This window comes from Sylvia atricapilla, chromosome 5 (genome assembly GCF_009819655.1).
Source record: "Sylvia atricapilla isolate bSylAtr1 chromosome 5, bSylAtr1.pri, whole genome shotgun sequence".
Lineage (NCBI taxonomy): Eukaryota > Metazoa > Chordata > Aves > Passeriformes > Sylviidae > Sylvia > Sylvia atricapilla.
The window spans coordinates 46,905,807-46,928,525 of NC_089144.1; the positions used below are offsets into that span (position 1 = coordinate 46,905,807).

The 22,719-nt window shown below is 37.4% G+C and overlaps 1 protein-coding gene across 7 annotated transcripts in view; it reads left to right on the forward strand.

The window, feature by feature from the left end:
* Positions 1-22,719, forward strand: part of CNOT4 (CCR4-NOT transcription complex subunit 4) — a 75,888-nt gene that overhangs the window by 27,101 nt on the left and 26,068 nt on the right. For 4 of the 7 annotated variants that reach the window (XM_066319373.1, XM_066319376.1, XM_066319374.1 and 1 more), the window contains exons 2-7: positions 5,821-6,064; positions 13,408-13,605; positions 16,343-16,429; positions 16,951-17,052; positions 17,778-17,903; positions 21,555-21,688. In XM_066319373.1, the coding sequence (XP_066175470.1) occupies positions 5,891-6,064; positions 13,408-13,605; positions 16,343-16,429; positions 16,951-17,052; positions 17,778-17,903; positions 21,555-21,688 (821 nt within the window). In that variant the 5' untranslated portion in view covers positions 5,821-5,890. The remainder of the gene's footprint in view (positions 1-5,820; positions 6,065-13,407; positions 13,606-16,342; positions 16,430-16,950; positions 17,053-17,777; positions 17,904-21,554; positions 21,689-22,719) is intronic. The other 3 variants (XM_066319372.1, XM_066319375.1, XM_066319378.1) reach the window with 1 other exon arrangement.

Consider the following 22,719-nt stretch of genomic DNA (forward strand, 5'->3'; position numbering starts at 1 on the left):
GCTCCCTAGGCACCTGTAGGTAGATATAAAGCAGAGGAGTGTCTAGAGGCTTCAGTTTTGACCTCTGAGCTAAATAACGTGGGGATAATCCTAGCCAGCCTAACAGTGTTTTTAGAAATATTGAGATTACCGCCTGATCCCTGGTCATACTTTCCAAACATTTGGGACTTTGTCAACGTCTTTACTTTTCTTAGATGTTGTTTGTACTGTGATTAAAAGGTAGTTGCAGATCACAGACAGAGTAATAAATATCCCAGAAAGAACACGTGGGGAAAAATGGACTTTGTAATTACTGGGCATGATTTTACAATCACTAGTACATTTTGTTTTAAATATTCAGCACAGTCAGGAAATAGAAGTAGGAAGTGAACTTTTCATTGGTCTCAGATGAAAATTAACTTGGATGAATTCAGGAGCCTGCTTGCTTGCTACTGAAGTGTCTTTGTTCCTAGTCTGTAACAGAGCCATAAAACTCAGAAAAGCATATCCCCTTTTCATATCCCTGAAAATTTCAGCTGTCTCATATGTCAGTGTTGCTAACCAGGTGATGGTAAAATATTACTGTACTTTGGTGTGAGTGAACGGCTGGTGGGAGAAAGGAACCCTTCTTCAGCAGAGCTCAAAAAAATGACAGGCAAATACAGGGTGGCATATCAAAGAAAAGGAAAATTCTGTGGCAGTTTCACAGATTTCTTCTGAATTGTGTGGATGGTTTCATGAAAACATCTAGTCTTGTGTCTGTTACAAAAACTTGGGATGTGCATTCGTGAACTTTCTGGAGTATGGGTTATCAAGTAACTCACCAAATCTCCCTCAATTCTGTGTGTTTAGATCAGTAAAAATGGGCTTTTCTTTGTAGAGTGCCTAAGAAAGGTTTCAGTGTAAGGCTTCAAATGGTCACTGCAATGCAATGAAGTGATAGCCTTCCTTACCTGCAGTCTGAAGAAGGTGGGTGTTGTTTTCTTTTCAGCAGTCACTAGTGGGAGCAGGTAGTCTTGAATGTGCCTCAGCCACTGTTGCCCCCCATGCTGGCCAGGAAGAGAGCGCTGTGCTGACAGAGCTGCAGATTCTCCCCTATTCAAGGAAGGGATAACCCATTATACCTGCTGTCTGTAGTCTGCTTGTCTTTCTCCCTCGGGCTTGTATGCGGATCAACACAGAGGTGAAGTGTAGAAACGGAAGTGATCCTTCAGCAGAGAGGAGGCAGGGGTCTTGGCTGGGGGAGCTGCCTTCCCAGTGGCATTCTACAGGCAAGCATCTACATACACTGAGGTTTTGAGACTTCACATGGCTGATGAGTTTCAAGAGATACAAGGCCATGAAAAAAAAACAAGGGTTTATGTTTGCATAAGTTTAATGAGTCCTTCTAAAGGTTCAGTGTATAGACTCCGACCTGTTTCACTTCAAGTGTCAGGTATGTTTGAACTTTGAGTGAAACATTAGCTAACACGTGTCTGGATTTTTTCATTCAAGTGGCCTTAAGTCTCCAAATACCTTCTGGGATGTGAGTCTTTACTGAGGTTTTTCATTACTAGATTTTGAGAACTTTTGTCTGTGACACCTGTATTTTCTTAAAGCAAGTAGCAAGGCTGAATTCAGTCCATTGTGTGAGAAGAAGAATATGTCTATATTCCTTGGAGCTAGCTGCCCTCCTGCAGGAGAACTTAAACTTTGAAGGGTTGTGTTTACTAAAATGAACTGCTAGCAAATGGAGATGATCTAGTTCTGCTTTGGAGAGATGAGGATTGTGTGCCAAGTCTCAAACTGTTGAGGAAAAAGAATGTCTAACAAGCTAATTTATCCCCTGCCGCCTCCCCTCCTTTTTTTTATGACTCCTTTTAAAATTAAATAGGGAAGACAAATTGCTGGAATTTGAACTTGCTCACTTCAAATGCAAAAGGGAAAGGAAACAAGCATCTGCATCCTAAATGGACTGAAATCACTTGCTGTATTAGAAATTAAGTTGTGTTTAGGTGAGTACCCTCAAATAGTAGGATCACTTTTTTCTCAACTGCAAAATCCAGAGGATTTTATCAGGAATAACAATTGTTTGGTGAAGCTGATTAGACACAGCTGTCATCTGCTAAGTAAGCACTTAAAAAAATGTCTTTTTTTGCCATTCTGTATGTGTTTGGGACAAAGCACACAACTTAATATTTCTGTAGTTTGGGTATTACCTTTTGCAAAATCACTACACCTAAAGCATGCTGCTGGACATTGTCCACTTCTGCTCCATCCCTGTGTGAATGTTTTGACATAGTATCCTGCAAACGGGATGTGGAACTGTTGGAGCCATGTTTAATTCAGTTATTGGAGTTTTGGAAATGTACGTACAAATTCTAGCTGCTTGTAAAGCATCTGTACATGTGAACAATCTTCCTCCTTTTCTACTCCTGAGACGCAATTTAAATTAATCTCTTTGAACTTGATCCCAAAGACCAAATACTCTGGATTAAGCGCAACATGTGCCTTTTGGGTTTTGCTACTGCTGCAGTACTTTTCCCATGCTGTTAATCTGGAATTGTCAGGAATAGTCTTAGAGCTAAGTAGTTACTCTGTGTTTCTTGGTAGTGCATGAACTATATGCAGAATGCATTTTTGATGCCTTACTATGTGTGTTATTCCAGTTTTGAAAAAAAACAAGCACTGTTCTGATGCAGATTTCAGACACAAATCCTGGTATATCAACCTTTCTGAAATGGAGACACACTTCAGTGGAGAATCTCTAAATGGGGTGCTTGAATGGTCTGTGGCCAAGTCAATAAATATTTCCTCAGCTTCAAGAAACATGGCACACAGCTGCTCCTTGCTACTTGTAAAATAACGGGCCATTTGCTGACTGAAACAAGCTATTGACATTATTGTTAGCAGCTGCTGAACTCTTAGTGTTAACTTAAAGGGCTCATAAATGTTAATTATGTTGCAGTTTTGTTACAGCTCATCTGCATGTCCCAGAGGCACTAGCTAATATGTCATGCTTTTTTTCCACATGAAAAAATATGATGATTTTTCTTAGTGGAGATTCCAAATAATAACTTCCTAAGTAACTTCAGTAATTTTCCTGTAGCAGTGAAAAGTTCTTCAAAACTGCTCTTTTAACTACGGTTTCACTAGTACTAGTGTAGCTTTACTTAAACGTGTTTCAGTAGGCTCAGAGTTGCTGAGCATGTGGTGGAATGAGTATGCAGTAGAAGGCAGTATGCTGGGTGCTTACTGACCTGTTGGGAGATCTGTCACAAAGTTAAATCCAAACCGAACAAAACCTATTGAGTTTATTCCATGCTTTGGTTTAAAGTCACTTTGATATTGTTATGGTTTTGCTGCTATACAAGTGTGAAAAGTTTACATGGAAATGTTTACAGGCTGCTGAAAAAATGTGTGTTATCTGCATAAGAGCCACCTGAACAGTGTTTTAGGGCCTTTTAACAGTAGTCCCTCCCACTCTTCAGCCAGTGGGGATGTGTTCTTAAAAACAAAGCTCCCGAGCAAACTAATCCTTTTTTTTCCCTTCAGGTCAGATTCTGCTACTGTTTTTTGTAGAAAACACTGGTCAACTTCCAAAACTTGGTTTTGAGACTATCAAAATGATTGTGAATATAGCATGAATGAAAGCATAGATAACTAAATAAAAGCTGCTGTATTGTCATTGAAGTTTAACTCTTTGATTTTAGTCATTGTGACTGTCAGAAAGAGAACAGTGTTGTTGCTAGTGCATACTATATAGACAAGTTATGCTTATAGCATCTAAAAGTTTTTCTCCCGTCCTGACTTTTTTGTGGTCATCCAGCGGAACTTTTCCCCTCAAGAGCAGTGGTATATGTTTACCAGAACTACACTTTGTGCTTGCTCCTTACCAAACTAGTTGGAATTGCAGGTAGTCTGGGCCTCCGGTGTCAGCCTGTGATTACAGGTTAACCTGGTGACAATGCAGCCATTCCCATACAAAGCTATATGCTCTCTGCAGTGTATTTGGATGGTGGTTTATTGTATGCATATGTTTTTTCAGGGTTTTTCCTTGCTAATTGTAGAGGAATTTCTGTCCCTAAAGTGGTGTGCAGACAGGGACAAGTATTGCAGACTGGTGCTAAATGGATCTGATCCTGTATGGTGGGGGAATTCCAACTGGAATCTCTTGGTCTTTTTAAGGTAGACTTCATGCAAGGAAGTACAGTATGGGGGAAGGGAGATGAAAATGCGACCAGTCGTTTGGTTTTTCTTTTTTTGGGGGGGCAGTGAAAGTATCAAATCAGTGCTATGTAAGGCCAATGTCAGACCATAGTGAATTCTGTGAGCAAAGGTTTGATCTCACAACATTCAGTCATCTTATATCCAGGGACAGAATTAAATGTCACTCTTCTTCAGATAGATGGTTGTGAGAATTGGTTTCTGGATTTGCTCCTAAAAGCCTGGAGAAATATTGGATAGTACACAATCTAGTAGCTCCTGGTTGGAAATGAAACAGAAAAACTTTTGGGGAAAGTAGAGGAGGACTCCAGATTCTGTGTATGGTTCAATTATAATTTAATTGCTGATGTTTTGGGAAAAACATGATTGCAAAAAGAATTCTGGATTTAAAAAAAAAAACAACTTTAGAGTTCACTTATTTCTAAAGAAGTGGTGCTAGAAGCTCTAGTTCACTAGAGCTAATATGGCTATCCAATTATCAGTTCTGGTCACATCTTTTTTAGTATTTTTCAATGGATTTTTAGTTTTTGTTCATTTTTTCCTTTTATTTTTCTTCCAAAGGTCCACCTAAAAAAATCTACTGTTGCCCTTAATTTCTGCCCTATGTGCGTGTCTCATGGAGCAGATGGAGACAGCTTGTTGAGATTAGATACAATTTCACATCTCCAGGGTGGTACTTAGAAGAAATAAGAAAGAAGAAAAGGCCCAAATTAATTATCTGAGTGGTGACTCCAGGTGTCTTGTTTTGAGTCTGAAAGTAAATTTCCTGTGCTGCAAACTGAGAATAGAAGCGTACTCAAATGACTGAATGGCAGGAAATTAAGAAAATGGTGATTTGGATATTAGCCTTCTTCAAAATTCTGTTCCAGAAATACCTTCTTGTGGCTGCACTCTGAATTACAGCTTGCGTTTTTTTCAGTTACATGGCATGTATTTTGGCTTTGCTGTGAATTGGGTGCTGAAAAGCATAACTGACTTGGATGAAAGCTTGACACATGTAGAAAGATGCGTACCTGGAAAATCATGGCTAATGAAAAATCATGGCTGATCTCAGATCAGTCTCTGGACCAAAACAATGAGGTAGACAAAAGAAACAAGTTCTCCTGAGTAAGAAGCTTTCCTTGTTTCTGTTTGTTAATTCTGTAACATACTCAAAAGTCTGAATGGGTGACCTAAACGTTACTGCAAATCTCATTGTTCTAAGTCTCTGAGGGAAGGAATAAATCGATCTTAAACATTAAGTCCTGCATTCAAGGATTTGACTTTGGATTTGTAAAGGATTTCCAGAAAGCAATAGTTAAAGGATGTTAACATACACAGCATACAACAGTGTATGGTGTACACTGATTGCCTTGCAATCTACACCTTGAAAGCCGAACAGGCTAGTGAACTGCCAGAGTGCTTGTCTGTCCAGGTGGGCAGGGTGCATCACCAGTACCAACTTTCGTATTATTTGTGAGGCTCATAAGTAGGAAAAAAACAATCAACTGATTTGGCAGAAACTCGTGCTTTAGTAGGTAACTTCTGTGGGAGAAGAAAAGTGATGAAAACCTGAAATGTTTAAAAAGTACAAAAGAAGAGTTGTCAACAGTTTTAATAATATTTTCTCCTGTTTTTTTTTTTCCCTCTTTGCAGATCTTCAAGTGCTGACCTTCTTGGTCTATTAAGTTATTATAAACTTTTGCTGCTCTGCGAACATATAAAGATGTCTCGCAGCCCTGACGCTAAGGAAGACCCTGTGGAATGCCCTCTTTGCATGGAGCCCCTGGAAATTGATGACATCAATTTCTTCCCTTGCACCTGTGGCTACCAAATCTGTCGTTTCTGTTGGCATCGTATTCGCACTGATGAGAATGGACTTTGTCCTGCTTGCAGAAAGGTAAATCCCTGGAACAGCGGCTTGTCTTGCATATTGCACAAGGCTCTTGCATTGTGTTGGTACCAAAGGCATCCTTTTTCCTTGAAGGAAACAATCATCTAGTCATGGCCTAGGTCAAGGGTGAGGTGTTGGATCTTTGAAATTCTGTCTGCATATGTATTGAAGGTGTTACAAAGCAGCTGGCCTTGGTTTAATAAATTCAGAAGTGGATTGATAGGGGAAGCTGTGGATCAGAACCAAAGCATACTGATGCTGAGAGAAGTGCCAAAAATTAAAATCTTTTGAGTTGGGGTGCTCATGCATTAACAAAGTCTTTTTAGGAAAAACAGTGAGATTCCAGCATCAGGGGTTTGCTGAGAAATAATATTCAGCTAAACTGACAGAGCTGACTGAGAGGCAAGTTTATAAAGCATCTGCTTGTTCTGTTTGTGGCACTGGAGCTTTTCGTCCATATTTTAGTGGGTACTAAAGGTGTAAAGCTTTAGGAAAAATATCCAGTGGTGTTAAACCTTGAAGCATTTCAGAGATCGAGACTGTCTGTTTGTTTAGTATTCTGATCTTTTTGCCAAATGCTTAAAGGTAGTACTTGATATCTCCCTGTGTTGTGATGTCTGGCTGATTTGGTTGGCCACAGCTGAAAACCTCAGCTTCACTAAGTTGCCTGTTACTTCCTTTGAATTACTTTTTCTCCTTCTAGTGTTTGGCTTAAACTCATTATTTCTTTGTCTTCAGTGTTTAATAAAGTTCTTTTTCAGTATCTTCCTGGCTTTAATGACTTCCCTTGACTGTAACTTTCTTGCCTGGCCTTTCTCTTCTTGTAGTTGCAATTGCTTATGTCTTCTTGTTCTCCTACTATTTAATCATGATCCTCTCCCTAGTTTATTCCTCTCTTGTCTTCCTGTCTCATGTTACAGCTTTCTTTTCAGACCCCAAGTAATCTTACTTGGTCTCATTATCTTTATTCACTGCCACAGTATTTTATAAGCATTTCCAGTCATATTTTCTTTGGGCTTTGGCTGCACTAGAGCTGTTACTGTTCACCTGTGTTTGGATGCCTCTGCAAGCTGGAAGGCTCTCCCACAGCAACGTGTTTGTTTAAAAATTCTGCAAATTTGCTGCAGTATTTGAGCTCCATGTTCTACAAGGAAGATCCATATGTCATCAGCCAAATTATTCTCCACTTGGGATACCTGCTGTAGACAACACATGCTGTACAGTAATTTCCCATAGTAAAGAAAATTTCTACTCTTCTGATAGAACATGAGATTTCTGGGATTTCCTTGTCTCTGTAAGTCGCTTCGTTTTCCTGGATTTGTTACACTACTTTTCACCTGTTTGTTATTTGAAGTTTGTGAAATATATTTGAAGAATCACAGAAGCAGTGTGCTATTCACTGTCTTTGGGTATCTGAATTCTTTGAAATACGCTGAACTCTTAAATGTGGAATACTCTGCCCCATGATTGGATGTGCAAACATTTTGCCTAATTGGATACAGTTTGCTCAGAAAAACTGTTTCATGAGGAAACTTCAAATAAGTGCTACAATTAGAATGAAACATATGGACCATTCCTGGAGAGAAAGGAGACATCTTCTTTCATAAACAGATTATGTCGATACTTTCTTCATCCATGAACTGTAAGATATTCTTGAGTGGATTTGGAACCGTATGGCTGGATTGTAAGAGGTTGGCATAAAGAGGGCTGGCTGAGGAGGACATTTCTTCTGTGGCATAGACAAAGACATTGTGATGCAGAGACCACACCAGATCTTGGGAATGAATCATCTTGAGCTACAGAGTTGCAGCATTAAATAAATGAAGAAGCCATTATTTGAACTGTGCTGGACAGAAGGAAACAGGTATGTGTATTTGTGTTCAGTGTGTCTAAGTAGTCCCCATAGTCAGGCTTCTGGGGAAAGATTGGAGCATTTTTCTGTTCATAACTACTACGGCGTACGTTGATTGTGGCCACTTAAAATGCTGAAGAATAGACCATGGCAAAGCAGCAAAATTTTAGCAGGAGAGTTTATAGTAGGTACAATGGTTTCAACAAGTATGCTGTGTTTTTATAATGAGTATACCAGTGCAGGATACTTACTGTGAAATGGACTGTGGATAAACATATATTAAAACAAGGATGAATATGTTATTGACACTTACATAATAGAAATCTGCTATTTGTGCCAATGTTACTGAATGCAGTATGACTTGCCCAGTAACTTGAGCACCAATCTGTGGAGGGAAGCAGTGAACAAGTTCCCCGTTCAGGGGTTTTGGTTCAAGTGTTTGAGGGAGATTTTGGAGAAGTCTGTAATAAAATAGTTGGATAAATGCTACAGTGGCACCTGTGCCATTAGATCTTTACTGTGCATTGCATAAATTCCTGCATTATCTTCCTAAGCGTCTTTAATTCACTTCCAACTGAAAAGATGTTAGCTTGTGGTTTCTTTTACTCGGGAGAGAGTACTTCTACATGTTTGAACTGTTATATAGCTTAACATCTGCACATGCAGAATAGTTCATGTGGTTGCAGTCTGCCTAAAGTTTCCTCCTGTGAATAAGAGTAGTAGACAAACATTTCCTTCAGTAAGGTGCTAGTGTGAATTAAACTTAAATTCTGGTTGGTACTTCTTAGTATTAACATATTAAAAGCTTTCTAAACTTCGTTTGAATCTTCTGAAATAGACTCAGAAAATAGTTTATTTCTAGAGAAATAGAAATTGTTTCTATTAATTAACTGCAAAAAAGTCTATTAAAAAAGATTGAACTGTCTTGCTTTGGATATCTGATGCCTTTCTGAATTGTAGTGTAGCCAAATGTAAGATAGTAAGCAAGGCTTCCTTTTTTTTCCAGTCAATTGATTTCTTAACTGTGAGTGAAGTAGCTGCTAACTAGTCAAATTAGAATGAAAATACGCTGTCTTCAGAAGAGATTTCGGTAGTCGAAAGCTGGTTTGTAGGTCAGCAGACTTGCTGGTTGATTGTAAAGCCAGTGATTTTTATTTTTGCAGTGGTATTTCTAGTTTACTTTCTGTGAAATTCAGCAGTCCAAGTCCTGTTTGTCGTGTGAATAATACTGACCATCTCAGTTGCTGAATTGGAATATGCCACTCACAGTCCTTTCTGCGCTTTTTAAGTCCAGCAACAAAAAAGCGTAGCTTGTTCATGGTACTTAATTGCTTTGCTCTTCCACCAAATAATATAACTTGGTACACAGTTGTTCCTGTTGTGTGGCTTTGGTTTTTTCTCCAGTTCTTTGACTGAGCAACCTTTATTTCTCCTAGCACCTTGTGTTAGAGATGGAGTGAGATGGTTTACTGCTAGATGTATGATCAAGAAATTAACATGCTTTAAGCATGTTTTTGTCCATGTTTCTTCTACTACTTCTGTGTAAAAGGAACACTTAGTCTTAATGCACAGTCTTCAAATATCAGTGTTTCCTCCTAGGCTTTTAATCCCACAACTGAATAGTTTGGTGCAACAAATCTACTCAAATGAGTAGAAATCAATCTCCCAAATGAGTAGTTTGGTGCAAAAAGTGATACTTTGAAATAGATAAGAAATTACATTTTTTTTTTTTTTTTTTTAATGTAAGTATATTGGTGTATAATGTGCATAAACCTTACTGACTTACTTTGTATTTCTTGTTTCAGGATCTACTTGGTAGCAAGACAACAAGTGGGAGATGTTGGTGCAGCCATTGTGTGGAAGGAATGTGACCCATCTGAGAATGACAAAAGCAAAGTCATAATAAACTGTGATAAATCACAGCTCAGCTTTCAACTATTGGGAAATGGGGAAAAAAGTCTGAAAGAAAACAAACCTTAAATAACAAGACAAAATTAGTCAGGAAGACTGAGAATTCAAGGGTCATCTCTGATTAGAGAAAGACTTCAAAAGAGAAATTCAAACTTTTGCTCAAGTTCTTGAAGGGACTACTTTGCACTTAGTGTAAAAAAAAATCTGGTCATATTCCATGATGGCACACCTGTTTGGGGAACCTCAGTGTTTTTTTTCTGAAAAGCTCTGGTATAGCTTAAATGAAAGGTGTCAGCCAAACTTAGTGAATAAGTGATGTTGATATCTCCTAATGTCTTGCATCTGAAAATACGTCAATGCTGATAACACTTGTGGTAGCTACTTTGTTTGGGTTTCGAATCCTTTATCAGCCAAGGCATTAGAGATAGTATATTAAGCAAGTACATTATTTAAAAAACAGTAAGATGTGGGCATGTAAGTACCATTTCCACTTTAGTTGTTGCAAGACCTGAGAGCTTCTGATATGTATAGTCCTCTATCTACTTCTGATTTGTAGGGTTAGACAGCGTAAACAACGTACCAAGTGGTGCTGTGAGGTACACCAGCTGTCAATCCACCAATCCACCTTGCTTGGCTTTCAGAGACTTGTTCCAGCAGTCTTCAGTGCATGCACCTGCTTGTAGTTGAAATATCATCCAAGTTCATGAACTTCAGCACTGTGGGAAGCAATGACTCTGAAGATGAAATAATTTATTTTCCTAACTGTGGACTGATTTTGAAAGGAAATTTGAAAGGAAAATTATTTGAAAGGAAAATTATTTCTAGTACTATTCTTTTAGAATTAGTTTCTGAAATGTTGATGCTGGCCTTATTTGCCTTCTGCCCTCTTTACATGTGCAATATCTCCTAATTTGTTACTCCACACACAATACATTGATAGGAAAATCATCTACCCCTCAGTTGTGTTTGATTTATTCTTGGGATTCAGGAGATGTGTGCACATTCATTTACAGATCCTGCAAGTCAAGATATCAAACTAGTTCTAGTCCTTGGGAGCATTATAAGCATGTCATGTGAGTGATACACATGCAAAACGTCTATTTCATGCAGCTCTACAGTATCTAGTGCGAACTTTGGAAGATTCTGTTGCTCAAACAAGTGTGGTTATCCATGGTGGCAAACCAATTACTGCTGCTACTTAATGATTGTAATTCCTATTCAGCTAGCCTCAGGCTTTCTACTGAGATTGAGACATTTCTGTCCCTGATTCCAAAGCTGCTGCCTAGTTCTGTTCCTGCTAGGAGCTTTTATGCTTCCCTGAAGAAATACAAACTACTATTTGGACATGCAAATGTTCTGTTCAGGGTTAGGCTTGAGCTACCCAATATATTTCCTGCTTCATGTTCAGGACCTCCATCAGCAAATACCTGTATAGAGAAGAAATATCCTGTCTGACTTGCTACTTACTTGAGAATATGCTCTGAACGTAGCTGTACTTGGCAAGAAAGAAGCTGATGAATTTTGGCATTGTTTGCTGTAGTTTCCTTGGACCTTCAGGAACCTTACTGAACCTACTGAAAACCATTAATGTATTTCTCACATAGTACCAGAGAGCAGCACTCCTGCAAGTTTTGCCATGCATAGTATGGAATGTGGAGTAGGAATTAATTGTTGAAAGAATGGATTGTGGATATCACTTCATGTAGGGCAAGGCATATTTTTGAAACTGTATCTGTTATACTGGTGCACTTTTCTTCCCATTCCTGCCTGAACTCAATGATAACTGAGCTAACTCACTCTTTGCCCTGAGTAACCTTTCTTTCCTGTAAAAACACAACATTTTTATTCTTTAGTTTACACGATTGACTAATACCAATTTTCAGAAGCTCATTATGTTTAAAGCTATTCTGCGTCTCAGAAGTCCTCATGTGTAGATGTGTTAAAACACAAGATAATAATTTGCTATAGCAAATCTCAGATAACTGTACTAGTTGGTCATTGGTATTTATCCATTACATTCTGAAATCTATATAACATTTTCAGTGTTAACTCTGAGTAACATCTGTTTGAGAAATGTTTTGATTTTGAATGTTCTTCAAGGATAACTTGAATCCTTATTGTGTTTTCATGTTAAAGACACCTTTTTCTACTGCTAAAGTATGTTACACGTTTGAATTCCTTTGTGATACTACACATGTTCCAGAGGGCTTGGTGTTTGACTGTGAGATGCCATCTGCTCAAGTTACCTGTAGCATATTCTCAGAAGATACCTCACGTGTAGCATAAAGATGCTGAACTTTAAACTGAAAAATGGATCTAGATTTGTTTGGGGATGTGCTCAGCAGACTGTCGGGTCTGAGCACCTGGTGGCTCTTTGAGTAACATCATGCAAGTAGGAGGAAGATACTCCTAGCATCTTCCTAGGTTTTACTCTTAGCATACTCATCTGCTGTAGATTTTTCTCAGTTTATTTAGTATGACAACTAGTTTTGCACTTTTGTCATTAACACAGGACAGTCAGGAAAAAGTTAAATTCATTTTTATTGGACTTGCACACTGAAACCTTTGGTTATGGTAATACAAGCAAAGACCTTAGTTCAACATACTGGTGAGCTTGAGCTTAGCTTCTTTGTCTTAATTCACATCTCCTGTACTCTTCTTATTTTGTACTTCTTGGTGTTTAAAGAATCTTCTTTTTGTTTGGTATCTGTTTTATGTAGTTGTTTTTGTGCTTGGCATTGCTTTCTGTGTCCTGTGTGACTTTCTGACTTTTCAGTCTGAAAAAAGCTGGAAAAGATAAGGAATGTGGAACTGCTTTGAGGAGTAATCTGGGCAGATGACAGTGCACTGTAGTCTGCAAGACACAGCTAAAATAATGCCTTTATAGCATGAATAGAGCAGTCTTTCTAGGTAGCCCTGAGGATACTTGTACTTCTCTTGTATACTTTTGAGATTAAAATATAATTATGTTATATCTGTGTTTGAGGAGTTACCTGTAGGAGGGAGCGACCAAATTTCAAACTGGTACATAAGCATGGCAAGAATACTGTTAAATCAGCATGCATTAATTGTATTGAAATCTGTCTCTTCACTTGAAATTAGCCTTGTAAAGTTTTAGTATAATGGTGTTACTGTCTTGAACTTAGTAGACCACCAAAACTACATTTGTATTTTGATTTCTTATCTCAGTCTTAAGTATGTTTAAGTACCCAGATCTGTATCAGACAATAAATATAAAGTGCATGCTTTCATCCTGCTTACAGTATGCTCTTGTTAGTGAAATTATAACAGGATGTGTTGGCTATCATGTTGCAGCTGCTTGTAATGTTACCAAATTGACTAGGCAGCTGGTTTAGAATGTGGTTGTTGCCCAAATCAGTATTATGTCTTTAAATAGAAGAATTCCATGGAAATATGCAAGATACTTACCTTTCCCAAAGGACTAAATATGCTTCTATAATGTGGGTGGCCATAATTTTCAGATCAGTATAATAAATAAATTTTTGCAATTAAGCATGGTGATTAATAGTTTTCAAAAGTGTTGCTTCTTATATGGGTTGGTTTTAATGCTGTTTGTTATGTTTAGCCATATCCAGAAGATCCAGCAGTGTACAAACCACTCTCCCAGGAAGAGCTGCAGAGGATAAAAAATGAAAAGAAACAGAAACAAAATGAGAGGAAACAGAAGATATCAGAGAATCGCAAACATTTGGCCAGTGTACGGGTTGTACAGAAGAACCTTGTCTTCGTGGTAGGGCTATCTCAGCGCCTAGCAGATCCAGAGGTGAGCAGTTCACACTTGCAGATCTTGCTCTTTACTTGCTGCCATGAAACATTGGAATACCCTTGTGTCTCCCTGAAGGGCACAAAATGAAGCAGTGTTGAAAAGGTTCACTGCCATGAGTGAGGCCCTCTCGTCCTAGGAGAACTTAGCTTCTTCCTCCATAAGAATCTCAATAAGTGTCTCTGTTTTAGAGAGTAGAGCTTCTCTGCAATTTCTTTTTATTTGGGAGAAAGGAAGTTGCTCTTTTTTTAATAATGGGAGTTTAGTTTTAAGCTAAAAATTAGCATAAGAACTTGTCAGGTACTCATTTTCCTAGGTTAGATCTGCTGGCACTATACAGCTATGCCATGAATCACCAATTCTAAAATGGGAGCTTGGTTGGATTGCAAAGAACTGGTATACAGTATCACACAAACCTGTAGAGACAGAAAAAAAAAGCCAACAATTAGAAGTATATACTAGGAAGAACCATAAGGATTATGTCCTTAAGAAGTTGTGGGGGAGAAGTTAATAAGAGGAAGACCCTGTAAAAAGTTGGCTTACTGCTCTGTATCATCAAAAATAAGGTTTTCATTTGAGAAAGCTGATTATGTTTAAAATCCTGTATTTACCTCAGTCATCAGTCATCGCTGCAGGGGGCCAGTGGAGTAAGTGCTAATGCATAAAACTATCTTGAATTACATGTGCAGGAAATGTACTGCAGGATAAGACAGATATCTTCAAAATTATGGTGGCAGATTAAATTCACTTTATCAGACTAAATTATCTGGAGAAGTCTCAAACAGAAGTGGCTATTTCTGAGGTCTCAGAGTATGGTCTGTATTTTGGTAGGTTGGTAAAGAACAAATGTAAAAAGCGGCTTTTAGTGAAGGAGAAAAAAGGAAGGATAAGAAAGAAGGGAAGAGAAAAAATCGAGTTGAAACTGATCTGGTGTATAACTCTTCAATATGTACTAAAATATAGCAGCAAGTATTTGCAAGCAGCTGTCAGCACTGGCTTGGGGCTATTTATCATTGAAAAATGCAATATGAATTTATTATTGAAATTTACTTTCTTTGACCAGATGGAGGATTTGTAATTAAGAGAAATAGTAGTAAATACAGTTGATCCTTTTTTTTTAAACCGCTGATAATTTTACACTGAATATTTGAATAACTAGGAATGGGTTTATTTGGGGGATGGGGATGTGCTGTACTAGGTGTATTGGTGGCAGTATTCTCAATGACATACCAGAAAATAATGTGTACTTACTGAATGTTGCATATAGCATAAGGTGACTTGATGTTCAAGAACCCTAGCCTGAGAGAGTTGAACTAAAAAACTATACAATTTATTCAAGTTTTCTACTTCAGCAGGTGAAAAACTCCTTCATAAATTGAGATTATTTGGTGGGAGTTTGGCTGCTATGTGCTGTTTCTGGAAATACATCTGTGGATTATAAAAATCATAATAAGTACAGGTGGATCCTCTTCTGTTGACATGCTCTTAGAACTGTGAAAGCTGTGCTGTCATATTGTACCAGGACTATAATCCACAATATGCTTGGGTAAAGGGAAAGTTTCTTTAGGATTGTCAATCTCTTCTGGAATGATGCCTGGAGAGTGGGTGTAGTATGTTTCAAGAGGGTGTAGACCAAGTGAAGAGCAGTCAGAAGAGGCCAAGGAACGACTGGTTGTCTATACAATGTACTGTGTAGTTCTTTGGGATGTCCAAGTGTGGTGCTGTTAGTTCCTGAAGATATTGATGCTCGCTTGGGAATGGAGAAGGGTAGTTTAGTTCTTGAATCAGTACAGTGTAACTGCACTATCCAGTGCTAATATGAAGATGGAGCAGAGGAAACAACTCTTCCTTTATAAACTCTCAGGTTATTATCTAGATCAGAAATGCCCTTATTTTCTCTAGCTTCAGTCCGAGTAGTCAGTACTTTTGCACCTTCTTCTATCACAGAAATGGAAGAAAAAGGCCTTTGGTATAAATGTGTCAAATATGTTGCCAGTTTCATTGGCACACAGGTAAGGGTTATTCAGCAGGGTTGCTTAATATGCTGGTGGTGTTCTTGCTTTGCACAGGGTCCCCTAAATGATGTGTTAGTACTTACTGATTCCAGGAAGGGCAAGATGACTATTTTTTTCCTTTACAGATGTGATAGTCACTCATTCATTTCAACATGATGTTGATTCTGACATGTTTTTTCATGTCCCTGAAAATGTTTCTTTATTGTCTTTGTTTACTTAGTCTGATTTTTGGAAAACTCGAGATTATCTTGAGCTAATTGGTTTACTTCCTTTTTCTTTGGAGTGTGTGGCATGGCAGTCAGGATTCAGCATTTTGTACTTAGTAATTAATACAGCTGAATGCAAGTTTAACGTGTATTGTTATTTGGAAATGAGAATTAATGTGATTTTATTTTTTAAATCAAATTATAAAACAGATACATACAGGAACGTTTTACGCTAAATAGGATATATTTTGCTAGGGTGGGATTTACCCAGAAAGAATTATTTAAAATACAGCATGAAATGTGGGATATTTGTCATTAAAGTTCTGCAGTGACAACATACTTTGTATTGCAGGTAACCCTGCTTTTATGTGGGAAAACAAGTCTTAATCTTTGTGCTCTTCTTTTAGAAGAGACCTGGTTTTTATTAGTAAAGGTTTTAGCTGCACCGTTTCACCAAGAATAAGTACATTTCTGTATTAATTATAAGTATACCATTTGGACTTTCTTTTCTTCTAGGTTTTGAAACGGCCAGAATATTTTGGGAAGTTTGGTAAAATACACAAAGTTGTCATTAATAACAGCACATCATATGCAGGCTCACAGGTAAGTCAGAGGTCTTTGTAATTTTTAAATTTTAATTCCTTTAGAGAATACATGTGTGCAGAGTGAATCTAGGGCTCCGTGTTTCTGTTTAAGCAATAGGTAAGAAAAAAGGTCTTGCAAGAATCAAATTGCTATTAAGTTACTGAGGCGTTTTCCAACCAGGCTCTCAAAGTTGGATGCAAAATACAACATAGAAAGATTGAAAACTGGGAGGCAGGATGAGAAACTTTAAAGAAGAAGCAATATGGCACTTGGTCATTAGTCTGTGTTTTGGCAATAAAATGCCTTTAAGTATTTTTAGAACATTCATGCAACATACTGATACATTTAGTCTTTTCTTCTTTCTTTATGCATCACATAAGAGTTTTTATGGCTTCTGCCTTTTTTTTAGTCCGTTTCTTGTTAAAAGCATCAAACCCTGAATATACCAGTTTATGAAGTGGGTGGCTTAAAACATGACTTGACAATCAGACCTGTCTGGGGAAAGAAAAACAAGTAAATAGAGTGTTTTTTCTTCCTAGGGTCCAAGTGCCAGCGCGTATGTAACCTACATCCGGTCAGAAGATGCCCTCAGAGCCATACAGTGTGTCAATAATGTGGTGGTAGACGGCAGAACACTTAAGGTGGTAATAGTTTTATGTTCTTGTGTATATGTTCTAGAACCCTAATATCAGGGATTGGTATACAATTTTATTTGTATGGGTATGCTTGTATTGCTGAACAAGATTGTCCAGTGCATTGGCTTTTGACTTTTCTTCTGGTATTAATCGCAAAATGGAAGTTCAGTGAGCATCCAGAGGCAGTGTTTTGGTGGGTTAGCAGGTAACTTCTTAAAACCAAGTTTGGTACAAAGATGTTTACCTCCTCCCCAAGCTCACAGTGGCTTTTTTGTTGCATAGAATAATAGTACAATGTGAAAACCCACTGTTTGCTTTCACAGAACATTTCTGTAGTCAGTACATGCCTCTCAAAAGCTCCCTAGGAAATCCTTTTGCTGTATGTGTAAACAGGTGTTCAGGCTGATTTGGCCAAATTGGTAGCTATAGAAAATCTAATTACTATTAATTTCCTGACCCTGCTACTTGCCTCCTTATGATTATGCAAATATTTATTAGGGTCTTACTTTCAGCATTGGTATAGATTGGATGAAAACAAAAATGCATACTAATTGTATTATCCTCAAGAATATATCGATTTCTTACAAATGGACTTTTTATTCTACCTGCATCAAAAATGCATTATAACGGAATTTCAAATCTTGAGGTAATTTTTTAAAAATATAACTTTTTTTTGGTATTATATGGCTAAAGGCATTCTTAACCTCCAATACTTAATTTTTTTCCTTCAGGCATCATTAGGTACAACAAAATACTGCAGTTATTTTCTAAAAAATATGCAGTGTCCAAAACCAGACTGCATGTATCTACATGAACTAGGCGATGAAGCAGCCAGTTTCACAAAAGAAGAAATGCAAGTAAGTGTAGTGAACGGGAAACACTTGAAATGTGGCATGTATGTCTTACTGACTATGATTTAGTTTAATATATGTACTGTTTGCTGAATGTTATAGCACTGATGAATTTTGAAATCTAAAAGGTGATTAACCACTTGGTTAATTATTGCACAGAACAGTTAGTTCAATTTTTTTTCATTGCATGCTGTTTTTAAAGTCTGAGAAGTCTGGTGAGTATTCATGAGACAAAAAGATGAAGAGAAACTCTTTGCCAAGAATTCAAATAACCTGAGCTAACTATCCCTTTTTTTCCTACTAAAGTAAGGTAGTGTCATTTTAGATCTCTGTGAACAAAGTTAGTGCAGATCTGGGTTTTACTGTAAAATTGGTGTGTTTGGACAATTATCATGAATTGACTCTTGTGCTGTGACTGACCAGGCTGCCTGAATCCCAATAACCCTTCTAGTCTGTGAAGCGTTTAGAAACCATTCCCAAATAAAACGTTGAGGGTCACTACAATAGCATATAAAAAATGATGTGGGGATTTTTTTTTACTATCTCAACATCAAAATGCCTATTGTCTAGGGTAGGGAACCAAGTAAATGGATAGCTTTACTGCCTAAAATGTGTTGTACTCTGAGGTCTTGTGGTCTGCCTCTGTCCTTCTATATGAGATGTGGTAAAGCTTTTAAATTCATGTATGCCAGCCTTGCATCCATGCTGCAGTTTTTGCGTGTGGTCTCTCCATGAAGTGGAGGGTCCCCACTCTTAGTGCCAGCACAAATGTTGTTCTAGTAGAATTTTTTGATTTGTTAGGCTGATTTAAGCCAGAGAATAAAGAAGAATGTCCATATCTATTAAATACTTGCCACAAACTATTTCTGAGGATTTCAGCAGATAATTGCAATAGAAGGAGAAATTAAAAGACAAGTTGCAAAGCAGACCACCTTCCCTGTTTGTTTCTTTGTATTTCTCCCACCACCTAGATCTGTTACATATGCATGTTTGAGGCTGTGTTCCTGTCTAGTCTTTTTTAGTTTTTTATAGACCTGTCAGCAGTGAATTTATTTAATCCATTTTGAACCTGTTGATATTGCCAACCTTTTAACTTTTTGTGGCAGCAAGCCCCAGAAATTCACTAGCTGTTTTGCAAAGTGCTTTATTTTGCCAGTGTTAAGCTGCTAACTAATTTAGTTTTGTCAGGTGTCCCTTAATCTTAGCTTAGTAGTGCTTGCTGAAAGCAAAACCCCTTACTCACCTTATTCGTTGCCTTTGTGATGTGGCAAAACTTGATCTAGTCTCTCCCAGCTTTCTCTCCAAGTTATAGTTTCTGGTCTTTTAAACTTGTTTTTAATGTACTTTGTCAGGATTTAATTTTCATATATGAGTTTCTTCAGAAGTCTTGAGTGGATTTTATATCATCTTGGTGACTTACATGAATCTTCTTTCCCTGTTCCTTGTTATATTGCTTAAATTTTCTTTGAATTTCATATTGCTCTCTTAAAAGTAATTGGAAATTACACACCTGTTAAGTACATTGTTCTTTTGGTGTGCCAGCTTTTTGGTTAGTGTCAGTGAATTTCCAGATCCATTTAATGAGATTGAATGTTGTTGCAGACTTTGTGTCTTTAAAAAATTCTCAATGGATGAATTTGTATTCTAGGTTAAATCGTTAATAAGTCTAATTATTGTGGCAAACTAAAAATAATTGGTAGAACTCCAGGAAGTCTCAGAAAGTGAAGTTGGGAATTTTAGGTGGTTTGGAGATGCCAAGTTTGGCCTCTGGGTTGTCTGTTATATATAAAACACAATTACTGCAGGCTCCTATATAGGATTTTAAACTTGTTTCTTTCTTGCATTTATGTGGCAAGTAAATGAACTTAAGACTGACGCCTGATGTACCTGGCCATGATATTCAGTTTTTAGTCACTGAAGCAAGTTGAGAGATCCAGAGAGCTTTCTTCTTACTCAGCTGCCTAATGTTTGTAAATTGCTAATTTTGCAAATCTGTGCATCAAACTAATTGCTAAAGGCATAGTTGGATGGTGAAAGAAGCATTTCCAGGATGCAGAATATCTCAAGGTTTGCATTTAGGTGAGCCATACTGTAGAACCACACTTTCTCCTACTATAGGTAGCAGTTTGGATGTAGACACTGACTAATTGGGTAAGATGATGCATACACCAAAGGTTTCAATCATTCTTGAGAGGTCTACAAGTTGACTACATAAGGACATATTCAGAATCAAACAGTAATGGAGAACTGGAAAATCAGGTAGCAGAAGAACAGAGGCATTGATAGGGTTTGACCTGAGGTATTCCAGTGAGATACAGTTGGCCTTTTACAGGGATCTATAAGGGAATGTACTTTGTCAACAGTACTTTTTTTTTTTTTTTTTTTTTGGGGGGGGTGGGGGGGGTGGGGGGGTGGTTGTTGTTCTTGTCTATTCATGCTTAATTATTTAAAAAAAAAAAGGTTAAAAGGTTATATTTTTCTCTTAGGTTGTAAAATTTTTTCCAGGAATATGTCCACATTGCCTGTGTACTAATTCCATTCTTGTTACAACAAAATATTAAGGAATTAATGTAAAAAAGAGTTATATTTTATATGTACAGGTAGTGTGAGAGCTTCTAAATCAATACTGAAGATGTGATAGATTATAACTTTGGTGTTTCAGACTTAAGATTCGGAAGACCTGATCATAAATCTTGGCACATATTTCCTTTGGTAGAGGACATGTTCTAGTATCTGGAAACTGTAAAGAAAAGCTATTGACAACTTCAAATTTACTGTTTTATTATGTATCTTGATTCAACTCATAACAATACTTAACTTGCAAGTCATGATTCTTAGGTTGGAGTGTCATAACAATATGCAAAAACTATGAATGCTCATCTTAAATTTCAGATGTTATTTTAAATGTTGGGGGTAGGAGTAGATCTTGCTGGTTTTGTTTTATATATTAAGCCACACAATGTTATCTCCAAGCTGGACTGAAAAGTCCTATCTTCCTTCACTTGCCAGATTCTAGTACTCTGGAGTTGAATTGGACTTCCACAATTTCTGAAAACAAGAAATTGTTCTCAATTGATTCAACTAGCTGAAAGAATATTTCATTTTTTCAGTAATTTAAAATAATTATTTATCAGTTATTGCTTAGAATATACTGCTTGTCATGTCATACACCTCAGCTATTTTATTAAGTGAATATAAAATTACCTTCATTTTGGAAGAACATTGTTTAAAAGGAACTCTTTATTCCTTCCTATCTTCTGAAAGGCTTAGTATGTTTCAAATATGAAATGCAGGACTGCCTACAAGATGTTGCTGTTTGTGATTTCTATGGTATATTTGTGATGCTCTTGATTAGAACTTGAGGAGCAAATTCTAATAAGGATGTAGATGCTTTTCTGCTTTAGAAGTTTCAACAAATTATAATTAGGTAGGTACTCCAAGTGATTTCTAGGCAAGTTTTAGAGCCATTGAGATCACATTTGTGCTGATAGTGAGAAGCACTGTTTTGAGTTTGGTAGGAGTTTTAACTGATAAGTTTTAAGGCTAAAGCTTTGGGACATATTATATATATGGGCATATTACATACATTAAAAATGTATAACTATAAATATATGTATTAAACCAGTATTCATTCATTGAGAGTTTCTCTTTACGTAGGCGGGTAAGCACCAGGAATATGAACAGAAACTACTGCAAGAATTATACAAACTAAACCCCAACTTTCTCCAATTATCTACGGGTACAGTTGACAAGAACAAGAACAAAGTGACAGCACTGCAGAGGTATGATGCGTAAGTACTGATGCTGAACTGCCTGGTTATTCTTTCTGGTTATTCCAAAGTAAACTTTCATTCCTGTCTGATCCTCCAAATTGCCTACTGTTTTTAGTACCTATTATATGATAAAATCTGATGGGTTTTCTCTGTGGAGAGATGTATTGTTTGGGAGTGATATTCTCCAATTTAGTGTTCCTTCTGAAGCCACTCCACATTCCTCCTCTGTAGCAGGCAGGAGAGGAGAATTTGAGGCACAGAAGGTAAAGATCAGAACAATTTACTGGAAACAACAGTGAGATAAGAGAACAAACTGTAACAGCAACTCTACAAATGACAGAGGGTACAAGAAAGAGTCAAATGATTCACAGGTGATTGCTCACGCCATGGAAGCCCCCAGCTGTACTGACCACTTCATCTGCTAGGCTGTGCTGACCCATAAGAGAGCCGTCCCCAGAAAATGACTTAAGGTGGTATAGAATTGATGCCTCCTTGTCCTAGCCGTGCCCCTTCCTGGCTACTGCAAAAATTAACCCAGTCCTGGCCAGAACCAGCACATGTGCACTGCTTTGCTCTAAAACAGAGTGTGTGTCTTAGGAAAGAAACGTGTGTCTGCATTTGGATCAGTAGTTCAGAACAAGGTATTCTGAAAGAATACCTTGTATTTTATATTTGCAAAACTGAATGTGTTTGTTAAAGACCAGATGTCTACCTTTTTGGTATGATGTCATTATAAATGCAGTCTGTATTTTTAAAACTAAGATACCTTATAACCTTAATATGTTCTTTTACATCATGATTTAGAGTGCAATCCATATATTTTTACTATGTCATAATTGCAGATATCACTTACTATGGCTTGCTAAATTAATATTCTGTTGAAGTAGTTTGTTCAGTAAGTTGTGAAAAGATTTCCATGTGAGTATATAGTCACATAAAGATAAATGAAAGTCTGAGGTTACTAGTCCTTAACTATTAATTCAAATGTCATATTTATGGTAAAGAAATAAAAACTGTTGGCAATTTCTTCCACTCCTTTTTGTAGGAGT